At 40.3% G+C, this 18946-nt stretch overlaps 2 protein-coding genes across 3 annotated transcripts in view; one reads left to right on the top strand and one right to left on the bottom strand.

Annotated features, from left to right (window-relative positions):
- Nucleotides 1–1214: 1214 nt before the first annotated feature.
- On the bottom strand, nucleotides 1215–18912 carry ANAPC16 (anaphase promoting complex subunit 16). 2 transcript variants are annotated; one of them, XM_036734669.1, is made up of 5 exons: nucleotides 18768–18912; nucleotides 9548–9696; nucleotides 9047–9130; nucleotides 3564–3638; nucleotides 1215–2450 (listed from the first exon to the last, which is right to left on the bottom strand). In XM_036734669.1, exons 2-5 carry the CDS (start codon nucleotides 9687–9689, stop codon nucleotides 2335–2337), a joined length of 417 nt encoding a protein of 138 aa, XP_036590564.1. In that variant the 5' UTR covers nucleotides 9690–9696; nucleotides 18768–18912; the 3' UTR covers nucleotides 1215–2334. The 2 variants fall into 2 exon arrangements, with proteins under 2 accessions (XP_036590564.1, XP_036590565.1); XM_036734670.1 differs by lacking the exon at nucleotides 9047–9130 and having other exon boundaries at nucleotides 18768–18871.
- ASCC1 (activating signal cointegrator 1 complex subunit 1) overlaps nucleotides 18554–18946 on the top strand; it is a 131627-nt gene continuing 131234 nt past the window's right edge. The window contains exon 1 of the mRNA XM_036734666.1: nucleotides 18554–18850. The gene's annotated coding sequence lies outside the window, so the exon portion shown is untranslated. The remainder of the gene's footprint in view (nucleotides 18851–18946) is intronic.

Raw genomic sequence — 18946 nt, 5'->3', positions numbered from 1 at the left:
ATATTTTAGCAAACCAAATCTATGTACTTCTACGTAATTGTAGTCAACATGTAAGCTACTTATTCCATTAATTTCCATTTCTACCACTTCATAAATGGTCTATTTTCTTATGCTTTTCTTGCTTATGGCATCATATTATCTCATAATATTAATACCCTTTATTCAATCATTCCCACTGTTGGTTGCAATAACTGCTTATTAAAAACCAGCTGTATTTTTGTATAGACAGATTAGAATATTGATAAGCCACTTTTGTATTCATGGACTCCCCCCACTCCCATCCCCCCCTTACAGCTATCCTTGGGTTATAGCGATTTATCCTGGGTGTCCCAAAAGTCTTAGTGCAATTTAAAGCTATTAAAGAGCTTTTCAAAAAATCCCCAGCACTCCCCAGTCCAGCAGTTTTCCTGAAGACCTGTCAATATTTTGCAGTTTGTTTAACTATTGGGTGTGAAACAGCATTTCAAAGTCTTGATTTATATTTCTTTTCATTAAGGAATCCAAACTTCTTTTCATGGGGTTATTAACAGTATGAATTCCATCCTACAGAAATCGTTTGGGGTCTTTGGCCATTTCTCTAATATGCAGTGTTACTGAAAGTTGTCAAGTAGGAACAGCCACGACCTTCCTGTCCCCTGGAAGTGATTCGGTAGAGGCTGGATGGCTGTACATCCCTCCTGGTGGGAGGTCAGACTCTCTAACTTCTACAGGCCTTCTTAACTCTGTATTTCTATGATAAAAAGGAAGAACATCATATTAAGTCTAATGGCTGTGTAAATTTGTTAGGCAGCTATGTATAAAGTTACAAATGAAATAAAAAGGGAAAAGATATTAAGTACTTCTGTTGGAAAAACTGAAAATGTTAACAGGCTTTTAGAAAAATTTTCCTTGGTCATTTTTAGAAGTTTTGATGCGAATATGTAAAATCTATTTAGAAACTTGATTGCTTTCTAAATACGAAACTTGTTTACTTTTACTTGAGAAAAATAAAACATGGAAGTAGGTTTGTGTGCAGTCTGGCACTCCTGTTTTTTGGTTTGGGTTAAAGAGCCACTTGTGGTCCAATTCTAAGGTCCTCTATTGACTGAGCTATGTGACCATGAGCAGGGCTCAAACTGTACTGTACTCAGTTTCACACTTACTAAACAGGGTCAACACCAAGTACCAGGTACTATTTGTTAATCATTCAGAACTCAGGAAATCAAAGACAATCATTACCAGGATTTTACTTATTTATTAATCTGGTCTAAGTGGGTCAATGTAAATCATCAAAAAACAGAACGCCCAACCCAAAACAATGAAGATGCTTTCTAAAATGCAAAATTTGCACATGGTCCAATAATGATGTTTGCAACTCTGGGATCCCAGGAGGGATACAGAAGGACTAGCTGTTCATTTTCAGGCTTTCCTTACCACTGGAGAAGAAACCTATTCAGGCTTTGGTGAGGAAATTTCATACATTTGTACACAGACAAATCCATCTGATGCAAAGTGAAACATGCCACCATTTGCTTACGAGAAATGGTTGTTTCCTTATTCACAACAAAGCAATTTAACCTCCTCCCCCTTCTCAAATCCCTGAGACTTTGAAAGGATAAAGAAACCAATTTGAAGCTCTTTGAAAGGATTTCTTTCCCACAGAACAGCTTGAGTCCAGCACTGAGAAGGGCCCTAGATTTCTGAGTTTAAAAGGACCCTGCTGTTTCACTTCTATGCTGCGCCAACATGAAAATGGCCAGTCCCTTTCCAAGCATTCAGCATGCAGTCGTCAAGGTCACTTCACAAAGCCAGACTCAATGGTGCACAGGCATCTAATGACAGAAGATACAGCTAATACTTTTTTTCCTGTTCTTCATGTGGACCTGCCCTGATTATAATCCCAAAGGAACTGCCATCTTTTCTTCCTTTCCATTCTGACCATGACTTGGTAAGGTGCTCCAGGTCCAGAATGACGGACAGGGTGGACTCTTCTCGAGTGGACCACTTTGGGCACATACACTGCTTGCTGAGTGAAGTTTCCTAAAACCCCCTCAAAACCCAAAGGAAACTTTCCAATTCTCTGAAACTGATTGTCTCACTTAACCCAATCTCCAGTGGGTTCTTAGGGAAGAAAAATGCTCCCGTCAGTCAGATAACCTAGTTAAGTTGTAGTGGTTTTTCCCCCCCAAAGGCGTTCTAGCTTACACGGAATGTAGTTTATTACAGAGGCACCAAGTGTGAATGTGAGCAAACCATTTCCTATGCAGCTCTGACTCCCTGGATCCCAGAGGCTGTGCAGAAAAGACCCTCCCCAGCTATGCCCTTGCTCGTGCTCCAGAGGTAATCCCAGCACTGTCAGCCAGAGGAGGGTGTAAAGCCCAGCAGCTGTTCAATGGGTTTGTACCGCCATTCATCTGCCTCGAGCTCTTCCACCAAGCCAGCCAGCTTTTCCATCCGAGCAACTTGCTGATCTGGAAGGAATCGAAGAAGTAAGATGTGGCATGGCAATATATCTTACACTAAATACTCAACAGCCACAGAGATGCTCATTAATAAAGTCAATAAACAATTTTCAGTCAGCCTTATTCTAGTCATTAAAAACAAGCTTTACTTTGTGCTGGTTTGACATTTTACAAAGTTTTCATTTGCACAACTGATGCTTCTTAGCAAACAAACTACAATTTTCATGACAACAAAACCACTAGTCTTTCCTCTGCTTTCAATTTCATTAGTATGCTAACAAGTCAGAAGGCCTAGAAAGGAACAGCAAATATTTTCTTTTTCATATATCAGTCCTACTTAATCCCAATGAGTCATAATATGTTTAGAGCTCGGGCTGGGAGGGTGAGGGAGCCAGCCTAACTGGCCCATGCTCAATGAATACCCACGATAATATATTTGATTCATACATGTGAAAACAACTACAATGATGAGGCTTCTCTTCGCAAGTCATCATTTGTAGTCCACCCATGAGAAAAGGAACCCTTTGAATTCTTTCCCTATCCCATACTGCTTTGAATGCTATGAGCCTAACATCAGAGGTAACAGAGCCCACTATTCTCCAAAACTAATGCTCTTGATGAAGAAATAGCCTGGGGGGTGGGGAAGAAGTATCATAATGATGTTTACTGTAGATAATGTGACACTCAGGTAAAGGTCAATAACCAGCTAAATAAAGAAACATAAATGAAGTGAACAGGACTTAAATTACTAGCATCTCAGGCTTTCTACACCAGAGGGTCTCAGTAAATGGTAATCAAGATTATGATAATTAAATCAGTGTTCCGTAGTTGGAAGAGCATGGAAAAGAATGGAACAGAAAAAAATCCAAAGGTGCAGACTACACCGGTGCCCTAAGAAAATCTGACTTACTTCAACTTTAACTTTGGACATTCATTATGTTTGGATCAAGACTGCAGAGTGTCCTCACTGACTGGTAACTGAAGAAGTCCGATTAAATATCCCTCTTGGCTTCTGGCGACTTGTGTCAGAGTGCCCTGACCTTGGGGGTTCTCTCTCCGTGGCCTCCACAGCCAACTGACCCTCATACAGTCACGCATGCAACACTCCATTCATGCACTTACCATGTTTCACCTGTTTAAGCGTAGATGCCACTTGATAGCTGAAAACAGACTCACAAAGGAATCTCTCTGAGCCGTCTGTGAACAGGAAAAGAACACACTTTATCTGCCCCCAAGACATTTAGTTCTTGACAAACTGAGGAAATGTTGCTGATCTGTTCATGGTTTTCTATTCCAGAACTAATTTCTACATGTGTTTCTGGAGCTTCTATGTTTTTCAATTTCCTCACCTTTGGTCAGTCTTAAAAACATTTCTTAAAAAAGCAAATAACCCTACCCTGATGCTCTGGTCAACAGCTTCCTCTCACAGATGAACAGATTCTTTCTTTTAACCTTTTCTGTATATGATTTGCTCTAAAGGGTGCCCAAGTGACTAATGGACCATCATGATATCTCTATTCCATTGCCTTGTAAAGCTTCCTGAGACACAAAGAGCACAGAGGTGGTACCTTACGTTCAATTCCTTTTCATTCTAAGAAAAATCAAGCTGGAAAAACAGCTGTTGTTGATCTCTGAGATGACACTACTATCCCTCCCTCTGACCATCACAACACACTGTTGGGTAATTCCATCCTTTAAACGCAGACTGTGACCTTGTTTTTCCAAATGAACCAAAACAGGATAATTTTGATGGAGATAAGAGTATGGTGCAATTTCTGAAACTAGCACTATGTCAATCCCAAGAAACAACACACAATGTGGCGGCTGACTCATTCATGAAGTCAGCACAGAAATTGGTCTTGCCATGGCACAGGACTTGGAAACAGATTATGAAACTGGTATGAGTGTGTGTTACTTGCTATCCTGTAGGGGCTGTCAAAGAATATAACCCTATATATGTACAGGAAGTAGAATATGACACCCTGTTCCTCCCCAGGACAGCTGAAAGCATTTGCTTCAGTTGCTTCATTGCAAAATCCTGAGCTGTGTGAAGGTGGGGGGCCCAGGGGTGTTTCACTAGATGGCTATTCATGACAACATCCCTGAGTCACCAACTCAAAAGACAGATCAATATTATATTGTTGTATCAACCTGGTATTACATGACAAAGAGATGGGGCTAATTCTCTCTGTTCTGCGTGTCATTTTTACCTTATTTAAAAAGGTCAAAGTAAGAAAAAAGAAATCAGCACATGATACAGTTTGACCACACAATGAATGAGTGTAAAATAATTGCTGAATTAGAAAATTATCAAGTGTGGGTGTGAAAGGTGACCTTTTCCCTGTGTATCATGCCACAGACCAAACCCCTTTTTCATTTCTTCCTCAGCATCCAGCACAGGGCCCCGCACACAAAGTCAACACATGCTTGCTGAAGTGACCTGAACACTACTAATCTTCTATTCTTTTGACTGTATGCAGACTACTCATAAACTACAATGTATCAACAAGCATTTATTAAGTGCCTACTGTGTGTTAAGTGCTAGGCATACACATCCTTCTAGTAGTCTTTGGATAACTGAATCCAATGGAAAAGCTAAATGTGGATGGCAAATAACTACACTTCAAACCACAGATGGACTGTAGTGATTATTTGATACCAACGCTGCAACTGATTATTTTAGCTCCTCTGTGTAAATGATGATTTAGCATTTATTATCCTACACATACCCTTGTTTAAACTATCCAATCATATCAGCAAAAGTTTTATTTTATTTATTTATACCCTTGTTTAAACTATCCAATCATATCAGCAAAAGTTTTATTTTGCAAAGAGCAAAGCAAAGGGAATAAGGGCGACTGTCCTGGATCCCCCTTGAGTCAACAGAGGAGTCCACAGGGACACTGCCCAGGCAGTGGCAGTAGCGCCTGCTCTTGTTTCTGTCCCGTTACTCAGGCTGTTTGGATAAAATACTGCAGAATTTAGAGATCTTTTTATGGTAATGAACTAATCCTCTAAAAAGCAGTGTACCAATTGCATTCCTACTGTCTATTCCTTTGTACTCTGATGTATCAAATAGATGTGCTGAGATCTGCAACTTAGTATTAACCACAAAGTCCATCACTACCTACCCACATCCTATTAGATATAATGACTATACCGATCCTAAGCCTGGAGTTTCTCCAGAGAGGAGCTAAAGTATAATTCTCTAGCTTCGATTTAGAAATTACAATCAAATTCCCATATAACATACCAAGTAGAGATAAATTAGCTTTCCTCTTATGGGGACAGGAAAGGTTACAAAATAGGGAAAAACTTCAGCTAATTCCAAGAGATTGCTAATAAATTGATTTAAAAGAGTATCATCTGATAATAGGAAATTAAACAGTAACAATTTTTATTTGCCTTATATTTTGATACAAACTTCTCTAGTGTTATAAAAAAGCAGCTACTTCTGGGCTGGGAAGTGCCACCTAACTAGCTCGATCTATAAAAGGGCAAGGAAGGATTAAAACTTAGGGCACTGGAGAGCCCACTCCTGTACATTTTACATGGGGTTTCAGAAGTCAGACAGCAGGTAAGAGTATCTTACCAGGAAGTGTTCTCACAGGATAAACTGTAAGATATTTGGTTTACCTTACAGAAGGATATAAAGACTTCAGCGGAACCTGGGAAGGCACAATGGCTTAGTGGAAAGTAAAATGAATGTGGAATTAAGCTATCTGGGTTCTAGTCCTCACTCTGCCACTAAGTCACTGGCTGAGTTGGCCCACATCACTTCCTCCCAGGCCTGTTTTCTCATCTTCAAGATGGTGATGCATGAGAAAATTCCCAAGGCTCCTCCTAATTTCTAACCATTTACTGTATGACTATTGGGATTTTAACTTATACTTCTGACATCAGCCCTTGATCACTTTTATTCAAGAGGCAGACAAATCTCATTCATACATTCTATGACATTAAAGTAAAAAAAAATCCATGGATGACTAGATGGAGACTAATAATTTTACTTAATTATTTAAAAAGCTAAATGAAAGAAACATGGGAGGAGATTCTTACAAAGTGTCTTTATTAGCCCCTATTTATAGGTGCTGTCTTCATTCTAACGCTCTCAATTTGTTGGGCTTTTTTTTTTTTTTCAATTCACAAAAATGCATTTTATGTCCTCCCCTCATCACCACTGAAAAAATAGAAAAGCAAAACTCTTAAGAGTTAAGCAAAACAAATTCCCACAATACCTACGGCCAAAAAATGTCTCAATCTATACCCTGAGTCTATCATCTGTCAGGAGGTGGGTAGCATGTTTTATCATGAGTTCTTTGCACTCAGAGTTCTTGAGTCTTTCAAAGTTGTTAGTCTTTACAATGCTGTTATTGTGTAAATTGTTCTTCTGTTTTTTCCTGGGTTCCTCTGCAATTGTCCCTGTCATCAATTCTTACAACATAATAGTATTCCATTATATGTCATAATTGTGTAGCTATTCCCCAAATGATGGGTATTCCCTGAGTTTCTAGTTCTTTGCCGCTACAAAAAAGAGCTATTAAGAACACTCTTGTACATGTGGGTCCATTTTAGCTTTCTTTGATGTCTTTGGGGTATCAGCTTAGTACTGGTATTGCTGGATCAAAGGGCATGCACTCTACATTCACTTTTTGGGCAGGGCTCCAAATTCCTTTCCAGAAGGGCTCTACTAATTCTCAGTTGCACCTAAACTGCATTAATGTGCCTGTTTTCCCACAATTTCTCTAACATTTGTGACTTAAGGTGCTCAGATTGGCAAAAACGGCTAGGGAGTAACCATCTTCCAATTATTTCTAACAGTTTGCTCTCTGAAGTTTTACAACTAAGAAAATGAACTAGTAACTCTGTGAATGAAAACTTACTGGAATGAGTTTACTTAAATTTTGAGACTCACAAATTTATGTTAGAAAACAACCAAACCTTTCCATCAAGTGTAATAGGATGGGAGAGGAACTGATGGAACCATAACTTAGAAAAGCATCAACATTTAGACTCAATTCACAGGGCTTTCTTTCCTCTTCCTGATACTTGAGGGCAAAGTGATGCGAAAGATCTTAAGGACATGGAGATATTGTCTATGTTAAAAATGGTTTTTTCCCTCTTCTTTAGCTAGAATGAAATGTTGCCAATTTGACTTACTTATTTCTAAATCTAAATGGAACCACTTCTGCCCATGTGGAAGCTACTGAGCAATTAAATTTTTATTTTGTTTTGAGGCCAAATTCCTCCATTCCATATGGAGCGCTGGGCTTAACAAACAGAACACTAGCTACAAGCTGCCTACAGGGTCAGTGATGCTAACACATGCATCCTGCTACACAGTTCTTCTAGCTCCAGATTTCTCTAGGACTAGAAGGGCAGAAGCCCACGTCAGAACTGTTAATTACACTCCAGGAACAAATCTAAAATCCTCTGCTCGACACTTCTAGACCTTCATAACCTGGCTCCTTCTCCCCTTTCCAGGCTTACTCCCCTCCACTCCGAGAACCAGCCACATTGCTGGTCTTCATACAAGCTTCTCCATCTCCTCACCCTGCGCATTTCCACTGGCTGTCCCTCATGCCTGGAATTTCCTCCTTCCTCATCTATGCCTCCTCCTCCTGAGGTTCTAGCTAAAATCCCACCTTCTACAAGAAGCTTTTCCCCAATCCTGCTAATTCTAGTGCCTTCCCTCAGCTGATTATCTCCTAATTATCCTGCATATATCTCATTTGTATATGGTTGTTTGCATGTTGTCTCCCCTGCACTGATTGCCCTTGAGGGCAGGTATTGTTTTTTGCCATTCTTTGCATTCCCAGAACTCAGCAGTGTCTGGCACATAGTAGGAGCTTGATAAATGTTGGTTCATTTGACTATACTGCGAAGTTATTCACTATATTAATAATACAAACCAAGTCTAGAAGTCTTCATGGGCTTCATAGTTAACCCTCCTGCATTTTTCTTTCACAAATTACCTCTCTGCTTCCCCAGGTTAAAAGCACTGATTCCACAAGCAGATTCCTCAAGCGGCAGATTTCACCTTTCTCATGTGTGTAAGCAAAGAGAAATTTCCAGATAAATTTATAAATGTGAATATTGAAGGCTGTAATATCCAAAAGGATGATGAACTGCTTTGGGAGGGGGGAAACAACTTTGCACCAAATAATAACCCTTCATATTTGTTTACATTGTGCTTTATACCAACTCTATGATGTGGCTAGGGCAAGTATAATTATCCCCATTTTACAGATGGAGAGAATGTGACAAGAAAGGTAAAGTGACTAGCTACACAGCTATTAAGTAGCAGAATCAGAATGGGAATTGAGGTCTTCTGATTCCAAGTCAAGCCCATTTAGCAATTTTTTTTTTTTTTACAAACTATAAAGCCTGCCTCTCATTCATGCTAACCTTTCCAAAGGTCTGCCAAGGGGCCCAGATACACTGGTGACACTAGAAATAGATAAAGGGCCAATCTCCTATATACAAGAAAGAGGTTAGTGGTGATCAGAAGGGTTCCCATACCCCCAAGGGATTAGCTCAGATGGTTACTGTATTATGCTAAAGAGGCTGAGATCCAGAGTTGGTTTTCCCATATGTCCAGTTACCTTTGCTCTTTTCCATGGCCACAGACTGCATCCCTAACCTTGGCCAGCTGTTTTGCAAATGTCTGTTGTTGGTCACAAGGAGGTCTGAATGAGAGAGTGAGGATGGTTCAATGCAAATCCATCTCTACCACTGGAAAAACTCAAAGCACATGCCCTGGCAGTGGAGTTAGTAATGCCAACTTTACAATTAGTCTATTTTAAAATTAAGTTTATATATACATAGTTAAGTCTATATCAAGATTATTTTCATCTCCCAGAAACTACCTAGGTAATGGGATTTGTTTTTCTTTAGGTTGGTAAGCTAAAAATAAAAATACAACCCTCTAACTAGAGGTCAGAGAATTTTCATGCTTTGGGACAGATGTTCCCTGGATATTAGGGACAAAACAGGGAACCTAAAAAACAGGATATATTGTTCTGAGGCTGGTATATTTCTGTCTACAATCCTTTTAATAGATCCTTTACTATTTTATTATAAATTTGAAAGCAGAATGTGATCACCTTCTAACATTTCTCCAGCTCCTTTGGGGTAGGTGAAAAGGGCTTTCCGTGGTGGGGCGAGGTCTGAGACGCTAAAGCCAGATCCAGTTACAGAACTTCCACTGACCCCTCCAGCTGAGGAGGAGGATGAAGAGGCAGCCATTTTCTTTCTAGTCAATGAGAGAGAAAGAAAAAAACAAAACAAAAACAAAACAGCAGTTGGTAGGTTTATGGAACACAGAACCAGAGAAGACTGAACTCAGTTCTGGGCAGCAGTCAGAAATCTTCCCTGACAGCCTCCCCATTCCTTATGTCCTGGGTGAAATCCTGACTCTGGCTTGGAAGAGAAAATAAATTTGTTGGTAGTTGGCTTTCTTAAAAAAACAAAAACAACAAACCACCACTACCACCAAAAAAACAACCCCCCAAACTTCCCGCCTTCTAAAAAGCACCATTATTGATATTAAAAGGAAGCTCAGGACAGAAGGTGTGAACAGTTTATAGGTTATACGACCCAGGTGCCAAGGCAGGCAGTGCTGATGCAACAACGTGACTAGAGAAGAAACCAAATTATGTCACTGAGAAAGCAAGCATGCCAGAAAGAACAATTTGTCCTGGATACACACTTGCATTCCATGCCAAACCCAAAAAACTTATAAGAACTTCCAAGTAAATCTTCAGCCTCCTAGGTGAACACTGAGTTCCATTCCTGGGGTGAGGCAATCAGTCCGAAATATAAATTATTAGCCTTTTCATTTTTAGAACTTTGTACATTCAAAGCAAATGTAGTACTCAAAGTCATCACCTGGTGGTGTCTCCAAACTAAAAACACTCTTCATTAAAAGATCCCTAACATCCATCAATACAATACAGACATGTTGGATTCAAGTGCCAGAAAAACAAAGGCTTCCAATGATAACAGAGAAATATCTACTGAACAAACCTACTACTCACTACTGGCATATATATAAAAATAATTTTTGCTAGACATATTTGCATAGTGCCTTGCATATTGTTGGTACTTAAATGTTTGCTACCTGGAATTGAAGGGCATTTAATCTAAATAACCCTGGAGAAAGGTATGAAGCTTGCCTATTTTCTGAAAAAGACTATTTTCTGGTTTTTCATACGAGAAAAAAAAAGAAACAAAACCAACTTCTGAAACACCATTCTGCTTCCTCACTTCTCTGCTGAAAATTTATAGGCTGTCTAAAACAAGGAGCTTGGTTTTTGGTTTTTATGTGCAAGTGATACTGAAAAAGGGGGCAGCTAGGTGGCGCAGTGAGTAGAGCACTGGCCCTGGAGTCAGGAGGACCTGAGTTCAAATGTGACCTCAGACACTTGACACATGTACTAGCTGTGTGACCTTGGGCAAGTCACTTAACCCCGATTGCCCTGGCCCCCCCCCCCCCCATGATACTGAAAAAGGTTACAGGTCTGTAGGGTAGGGGCAATATAGAAACTGGTACAGCTGAGAGCTTATTAAAAGTGTGTCTCAATGAAATTAGCAACCTTACTATATCCTACATTGAAACTCTTTCTTACTTCCCACTAAGTTGATGACAATCAGTCATAAAGAGAGGTTCATATGATCATAGGTTTTACAATTAGAAGGAACATTAAAAAGGAAGGGAAGGAAATAAGCATTTATATAGTAACTTCTATGTGCACAATGCCAGGCACTGTGCTAAGTGCTTTTTACAAATATCTCATTTGATTCTCACACCCCAGCAAAGTAGATACAGTTGCTATCTTTAGTTTACAGCAGAGCAAACTGAAGCAAACAGAGGTTAAGTGACTTGCCCAGGGTCACACAGCTAGTGTCTGAGTTAGCATTTGAACTCAGGTCTTCCTGACTTTAGGCTCATTGCTCTATCCACTGTACCACCAACAGGCTCTGGTCATTTAGTCTAATCTTCTTGTTTTATAGATGAGAGGAGAAGAGGGGGTAATGTGGAACCAAGGCCCAGAAAGTAGAAATGAAATGTCAAAAAGGTAGTAAGTAGCCAAGCTGGAATTAGAACTGAGGTCTTTTCCCTGCAAATCTATTCTCTTTCTACAACACCACTGCCGCCTTCTCAGTGATGCTGACAGTAATAATAAGTACGATGATTAAAATAATGACGGACAGTGAAAATGATGATTAAGATGGTGATGTATACAATTTATAGCAGAAATCTCAGCTATACTGCACAAAAGCTGGGTTGGTAAAAAGTTACTGCATCACAAGAGGGCTTTACAATATTTTTGGAATGTCACTGTCCTAACACACAGCTTCAATGGACCAAGCCTCAATCTCCAAGTGGTCTTGATGGTAGCTTAGATAATACATACAAATAGGAGAACCACATCCCCTCACTCCCCTTGGAGAAATCAGAGCCCTTATTTTTCCACTAGTTCCACAATCATACCCATTACATATAAAATATTTTTGTGTAAAGCTAACAAAAATTCAGAATGTTTTTATCTAACGTTTTTTGATTCATCCAGGTGAATACTTTATTCTCCAAAGGCAAAAAAAAAAAGCTTTCTACTTGCAGATCAGGGCACCCAAATAATTGCTATGCATATAGCTTCTAAAGCTAGCCAGTGAATTTTTAACTGAATATAATCAAAAGGGATTCCCTATCATCTAGTTTATTTAGAAATGAGTAACAGCCCTACTATCATCCAATTCAAATGTCAAACAATAGGCCCAATGTGCATTCGTAACAATCATTATTGAGGTGAGGGCATTCATTTAAGCAAATTCTAATCCTTTTATAATAAGGGTTTTTTAAATGTATTATTTATATTAGAAATTTAATCAGAAGTGGATTTAATAATTCTCATAGTTCATATAAATCACAGTATTTTGGAGCCAAAGGGACCTCAAAGATAATGTAGTTTAACCCCTTCACTTTTTTAAATTAAATTTATTTTTTAATTACTGAAAACAGGCCTTTTCTTCCTTCCGTTGATCCTCCCCTCCCCAACAGAGAAAGAATGAAAAATAAAACCCATTATAAACATACTGAATGAAACAAATTCCTGCACTGATCACATGCAAGGAAATTTGTCTCAATCTGTGCTCAGAGCCCATCCCTTCCCTAGATGGAGTGTACAGCATGTTTCATCCTGAGTCTTCTGCAATTGTGGTTGGTCAGTGCACTGATTATAGAGTTCCTAAGTCTTTCAAAGTTATTTGTCTTTCCAATATTGTATTGATAACAATACAAATTGTTCTCCTGCTTCTGCTGACTTCACTCTTCATCAGTTCATAGAAGTCTTCCAACTTTCTCTGAAACCAACCCCTTCATCATTTCTTACAGTATGATAGTACCATCACATTCATACACCATAATTTGTTCAGCGATTCCCCAATTGATGTTCACCCCTCAAATCTCCAAGTTTTTTTCACTGGAAAAAAAGAAGCTGCTATTATTATTTTTGTATATAAGGGTCCTGTCCTTTTCCTCTTTCTCTGATCTCTTTAGGAGTACAGAGCTAGTAATGGTCAAGGAGTATATGAAGCTTTATAGCTTTTTTTTTTATTTATTTAACATATTTAATTTTCAGCATTGATTTTCACAAGAGTTTGAATTACAAATTTTCTCCCCATTTCTACCCTCCCCCCCCCACTCCTAGATGGCGTATATTCTGGTTGCCCTGTTCCCCAGTCAGCCCTCCCTTCTGTCATCCCACTCCCCTCCCATCCCCTTTTCCCTTCCTTTCTTGTAGGGCAAGATAAATTTCTACACCCCATTGCCTATGTATCTTATTTTCTAGTTGCATGCAAAACCTTTTTTTTTTTGTTTTTGAACTGTTTTTAAAGCTTTGAGTTCCGAATTCTCTCCCCTCTTCCCTTCCCACCCACCCTCCCTAAGAAGTCAAGCAATTCAACATAGGCCACATGTGTATCATTATGTATAACCCTTCCACAATACTCATGTTGTGAAAGACTAACTATATTTTGCTCCTTCCCAACCCGTCCCCCTTTATTGAATTTTCTCCCTTGACCCTGTCCCCTTTCCAAAGTGTTTGTTTTTGATTACTTCCACCCCCATCTGCCCTCCCCTCCATCATCCCCCCCTTTTTTTTATCTTCTTCCCTCTTCTTTCCTGTGGGGTAAGATATCCAATTGAATATGTATGGTATTCCCTCCTCAGGCCAAATTTGATGAGAGCAAGATTCACTCATTCCCCCCTCACCTGCCCTCTCCCCTCCTCCCACAGAACTGCTTCCTCTTGCCACCTTTACGCAAGATAATCCACCCCATTCTATCTCTCCCTATCTCCCTCTCTCAATATATTCCTCTCTCATCCCTTAATTTGATTTTACTTCTTTTAGATATCTTCCCTTCATCTTCAACTCGCCCTGTGTCCTCTCTCACTCTCTCTCTCTACACATACATATATGCATACATGCACATTCATATATATATATATATATATATATATATATATATATATATATAAACATATATATACACACACATGCATATTCCTTTCAGCTACTATGATACTGAGGTCTCATGAATCATACACATCATCTTTCTATGGAGGAATGTAAACAAAACAGTTCAACTTTAGTAAGTCCCTTATGATTTCTCTTCCTTGTTTACCTTTTCATGCTTCTCTTGATTCTTGTGTTTGAAAGTCAGATTTTCTATTCAGCTCTGGTCTTTTCACTGATAAAGCTTGAAAGTCCTCTATTTTATTGAAAATCCATATTTTGCCTTGGAGCATGATACTCAGTTTTGCTGGGTAGGTGATTCTAGGTTTTAATCCTAGCTCCATTGACCTCCGGAATATCGTATTCCAAGCGCTTCGATCTCTTAATGTAGAAGCTGCCAGATCTTTGGTTATTCTGATTGTGTTTCCACAATACTCAAATTGTTTCTTTCTGGCTACTTGCAGTATTTTCTCCTTCATCTGGGAGCTCTGGAATTTGGCGACAATATTCCTAGGAGATTTCTTTTTGGGATCTATTTGAGGAGGCGATTGGTGGATTCTTTCAATTTCTATTTTACCCTCTGGCTCTAGAATATCAGGGCAGTTCTCCTTGATAATTTCTTGAAAGATGATATCTAGGCTCTTTTTTTGATCATGGCTTTCAGGTAGTCCGATAATTTTTAAATTCTCTCTCCTGGATCTATTTTCCAGGTCAGTGGTTTTCCCAATGAGATATTTCACATTGTCTTCCATTTTTTCATTCCTCTGGTTCTGTTTGATAACATGTTGATTTCTCATCAAGTCACTAGCTTCCGCTTGCTCCAATTTAATTTTTAAGGTAGTATTTTCTTCAGTGGTCTTTTGGACCTCCTTTTCCATTTGGCTAATTCTGCCTTTCAAGGCATTCTTCTGCTCATTGGCTTTTTGGAGCTCTTTTGCCATTTGAGTTAGTCTATTTTTTAAGGTGTTGTTTTCTTCAGTGTATTTTTCAGTATTTTTTTGGGTCTCCTTTAGCAAGTCATTGACTTGTTTTTCATGGTTTTCTCGCATCCTTCTCATTTCTCTTCCCAATTTTTCCTCTACTTCTCTAACTTGGTTTTCCAAATCCTTTTTGAGCTCTCCCATGGCCTGGGACCAGTTCATGTTTTTCTTGGAAGGCAAAGAAGCTAGGATTACAACCAATAATCACCTACCCAGCAAAACTGGGTATAATTCTTCAGGAAAAAAATGGGCATTAAGTGAAATAGAGGCCTTTCAAGTATTTCTGATGAGAGGACCAGAGCTAAACAGAAAATGTGACAAACACAAGACTCAAGAGAAAATCATAAGGGAATCAACAAAGTTAAACTGTTGTACATTCCTATCTGGGAAGATGATACATGTACCTCTAAAGAACTCTATCATTATTAGGGCAATGAAAAGGAGTTCACATAGACAGAGAGCATGGGTATAAGATATTATGCCGGCATCATCTCCAAAAAAAGATGAAAATGAAGAGGTGAGAAAGAGGGATACACTGGGAAAAGGGGGAAGGGAGAATAAAATGGGGAAAATGTTCTCACATAAAAGAGGACTGTGAGGAAGAGCTTTTATGGTGGAGAGGCAATGGGGTGGTGGGGGCAGGCAATGCTCATCAGAATTGGTTTAAAGAGTGAACAATATATATACACACTCAATTGAGCATAGAAATCTATCTTACCAATAGAGAAATAGGAGAGGAAGGGGATAAAAGAAGTGGGGAAGAGTGATGACAAAAAGGAGGGCAGATTAAGAGAGGCAGTGGTCAGAAGCAAAACAAACTTCTAAAGAGGGACAGGAGAAAGAGAGAGAAAAGGACAAATGTAAGAAAATAGGATATAGGGAAATACACAGTAACCATAACTATGAATGTGAATGGGATGAGCTCACCCATAAAAACGCAGAATGGATTAGAAACCAGAACCCAACAAAATGCTGTTTACGAGAGAGACATTTCAAACAGAAAGACACACACAGTGAAAGGGTGGGAGCAGAATCTATTATGCTTCAGCTGAAGTAACAAAGGCAATCATGATCTCAGACCAAGAGCAAAAGCAAAAACAGACCTAACTAAAAGAGATGATCAAGGAAACGTCATTTTGTTAAAGGGTATCACAGACAATGAAGTAATATTAAAAATTTTAACAGCAAGTTTCTCTGATAAAGGCCTAATTTCTCAACTATATACAAAACTGGGTCAAATTTATAAAAATAGCTTTTCCACAATTGGTAAATGGTCAAAGGATACGAACAGGCAGTTTTCAGAAGAAGAAATCAAAGCCATTTATACTCATATGGTAAAATGCCCTCGATCACCAGTGATTGGAGAAATCCAAGTTAAAACTCTGAGGTTCCAACTTATACTTATCAGAAATGACAAATGCTGGGAGGAATGAGGAAAAATAGGTACCCTAATAAAGTCTTGGTGGAATTGCGAACTGGTTCAACCATTTTGGAAAATAATTTGGAACTATGCCCAAAGGGTTATGTATAAAACTGTGCATACCCTTTGACCCAGCAATAGTACTACTAGTCTGTATCCCAAAAAGAGCAATGAAAAAGGAAAAGGACCGTATGTACAAAAATATTTATAGCAGCTCTTTTCGTGCTGGTAATGAATTGGAAATTGAGAGGATGCTCATCAATTGGGGAATGGCTGAATAGGTTGTGGCATATGATTGTGATGGAGTACTAGATATGGTTTCAGAAAAATATGGCAAGACCTATGTGAACCGATGCTAAGTAAAGTGAGAAGAACCGGGAGATTGTTGTGCAGAGTAACGGCAATGTTGTAAGGATGATCAACTGTGAAAGGCTTGGCCACTCCGATCAATACAGTGATCCAAGAAAATTCCAAAGGATTTATGATGAAAAAAATGCTATCTACCTTCAGGGAGAGAAATGATGAATTCTGAGTGCCAATTGAAGTATAGTTTTCTTGATTTTTTATAAGAGACTGGGTAACTGGGAGGATGGTGTTCTTGACAGTAACAGGAAACTTCGGGAGAGGAGAGGGCTTAGGGAGAAAGATACTAAGTTCAGTTTTGGACATAAGATGTCTACCAGATGGACTGGATGGTAGATCTGGGAATTATCACCATAAAACTGATGAGCTCACCAACCTGAGTAGTATAGAGAGAGAAGAGAAGAGAAGAGGGCTAGTGGGTATGCCAGGATGAAAATCCAGTAAAGGAGACTGACGAGTGGTCAGAGAGGTAGGAGAACCAGGAGAGGGCAGCATCACAGAAACCTAGAAAAGGCAGCATCAAGGAGAAAAGGGGGATCAAAAACATCAAAGGCTGCAGAGGATTGAGTAAAGCCCCTTAGACAGGCAACTAAGAGATTACTGGTAACTTTGGAGAGAATAGTTTCAGTTTAATGATGAGATCTGAAGCCAAACTACAGAGATAAAGAAAAGAAGGAGAGGAATGGAAGTGAAGGCACCACTTACAAACCAGCCTTCTCAAGTAGCATAACCACAGCAGGGAGAAGAGACAAGGGATTGCAGCTATAGGAGATACTGGTGCATTTGTAGGCAGTAGGTAAGCAACCAGTGGACAAGAAGGCACTGAAGGCCTTTCATGACCTTTTCAGTTGCTAGTTCTCTTTCCCTCTGGAAATTTCCCTTATTTGTATTGTCACATTCCTTCCCTCTCTCAGTAGACCATAGACTCTTTCAGGGCAGGGGTTGGGTTTTTTTTTTTTTTTTGTATGTCCCAAGCCTAGCACAGTGTTTGCACCTGTTGAACAACATGACCTATGGTAGGGAGGTGGGGAAAATGTGAAGCTGACAGGGAAGCAGCAAGAGGAAAAAAAGAAAGGGCAGTGCCGGATTAGACAGTATGAGCTTTCATGGATGAGCAACGGATAACCACTTAAGAGCTGTGAGCAGAAGAGTAACGAATTTGGTGTGTTTAAGGAGGTTGTCTGCTAGAAGGATGAATGAGGGAGGACGACAGCAGAAGTGGGGGGGCGGAGAGACCGGTTAGGGCTTTTTTTCCCCCTTCAGGACTAATAATGATGGATAGCCTGTATTAGGATATAAAGGATACATTTGTTGGAGAGACACTGGAGAAATATCCCAGGGTTCTGACCTCAGAATAAGACACAGGGTCACAGACTGTAAGCCTGAACGGACCTACTCCAAACGGAGCTTACGAAGTCATGCCTTTGTAAACCACTCTTACCATGCAAGTGGGGCCGAAGCCCCATGAAAAGATCATGCAAGCTGGGGCAAAGGCAGGTCATCGTTCAGCAATTAGGAAGGCATTTCTAGGAACCACCGTGCAGTAAATGTGTTCCTCCCCGGTCTGTCTAATTTAAACTGCCGGGTCACAACCTTCTCTTTGACAAACGAATGAAAGACCAGGTGCAGAGTAGATACTATTATGGGGGGGGTGAATGGGTAGGGGGTTGAAATTCTAACTACAGGGTTCCCCCCAAGCCACGCCACGCCCCTAGCCAAACCAAGCCAAACCTTCCTAGTCTCTCCGGGGGCAGGACGGGGGAATCACATCGCGCACGCGCAAACTTACGGGGGGAGGGGAATGTGACTAGAGAGTCTGACTCCGCATGCGCAGTGGAACAGCGCGGCCTGAAAAAATATATTTCGCTCAACATGCCAGCAACCGGGACGGGCTTCCTCCTCTCAACCCTGTCCCCTTCCACTTCTCCCTCGTTTCCATCTTGATGACTAAAGCTCCCGGGATCTCGGTCTCTCCTCCCTCCCCTTCCCACCGTCCCTCTTTGCTCAAGCTCCCGAGCACGCCTCCGCTGACCAGGCCACTCACCTCAGCCACTGGCCTTTGGGCCGCTCCGCCGCTCGCTGCTCCGGCCCCTCCCCCGCAGCGCGGGCTGCAGTGACGAGAGCGACGTAAGTTTAGCGCTCGCGCGCGTGCTCGCGCCCGCGCACGGAGGGCTCAAGGCGGCGGCGGCGGCGGCGGCGTGCTCGCGTCTGTGTTCAGCGCGC

This window comes from Trichosurus vulpecula, chromosome 8 (assembly GCF_011100635.1).
Source record: "Trichosurus vulpecula isolate mTriVul1 chromosome 8, mTriVul1.pri, whole genome shotgun sequence".
Taxonomy (NCBI): domain Eukaryota; kingdom Metazoa; phylum Chordata; class Mammalia; order Diprotodontia; family Phalangeridae; genus Trichosurus; species Trichosurus vulpecula.
The sequence above is the reverse complement of the archived record's forward strand: the minus strand, read 5'-3'. Positions and strand labels throughout refer to the sequence as shown.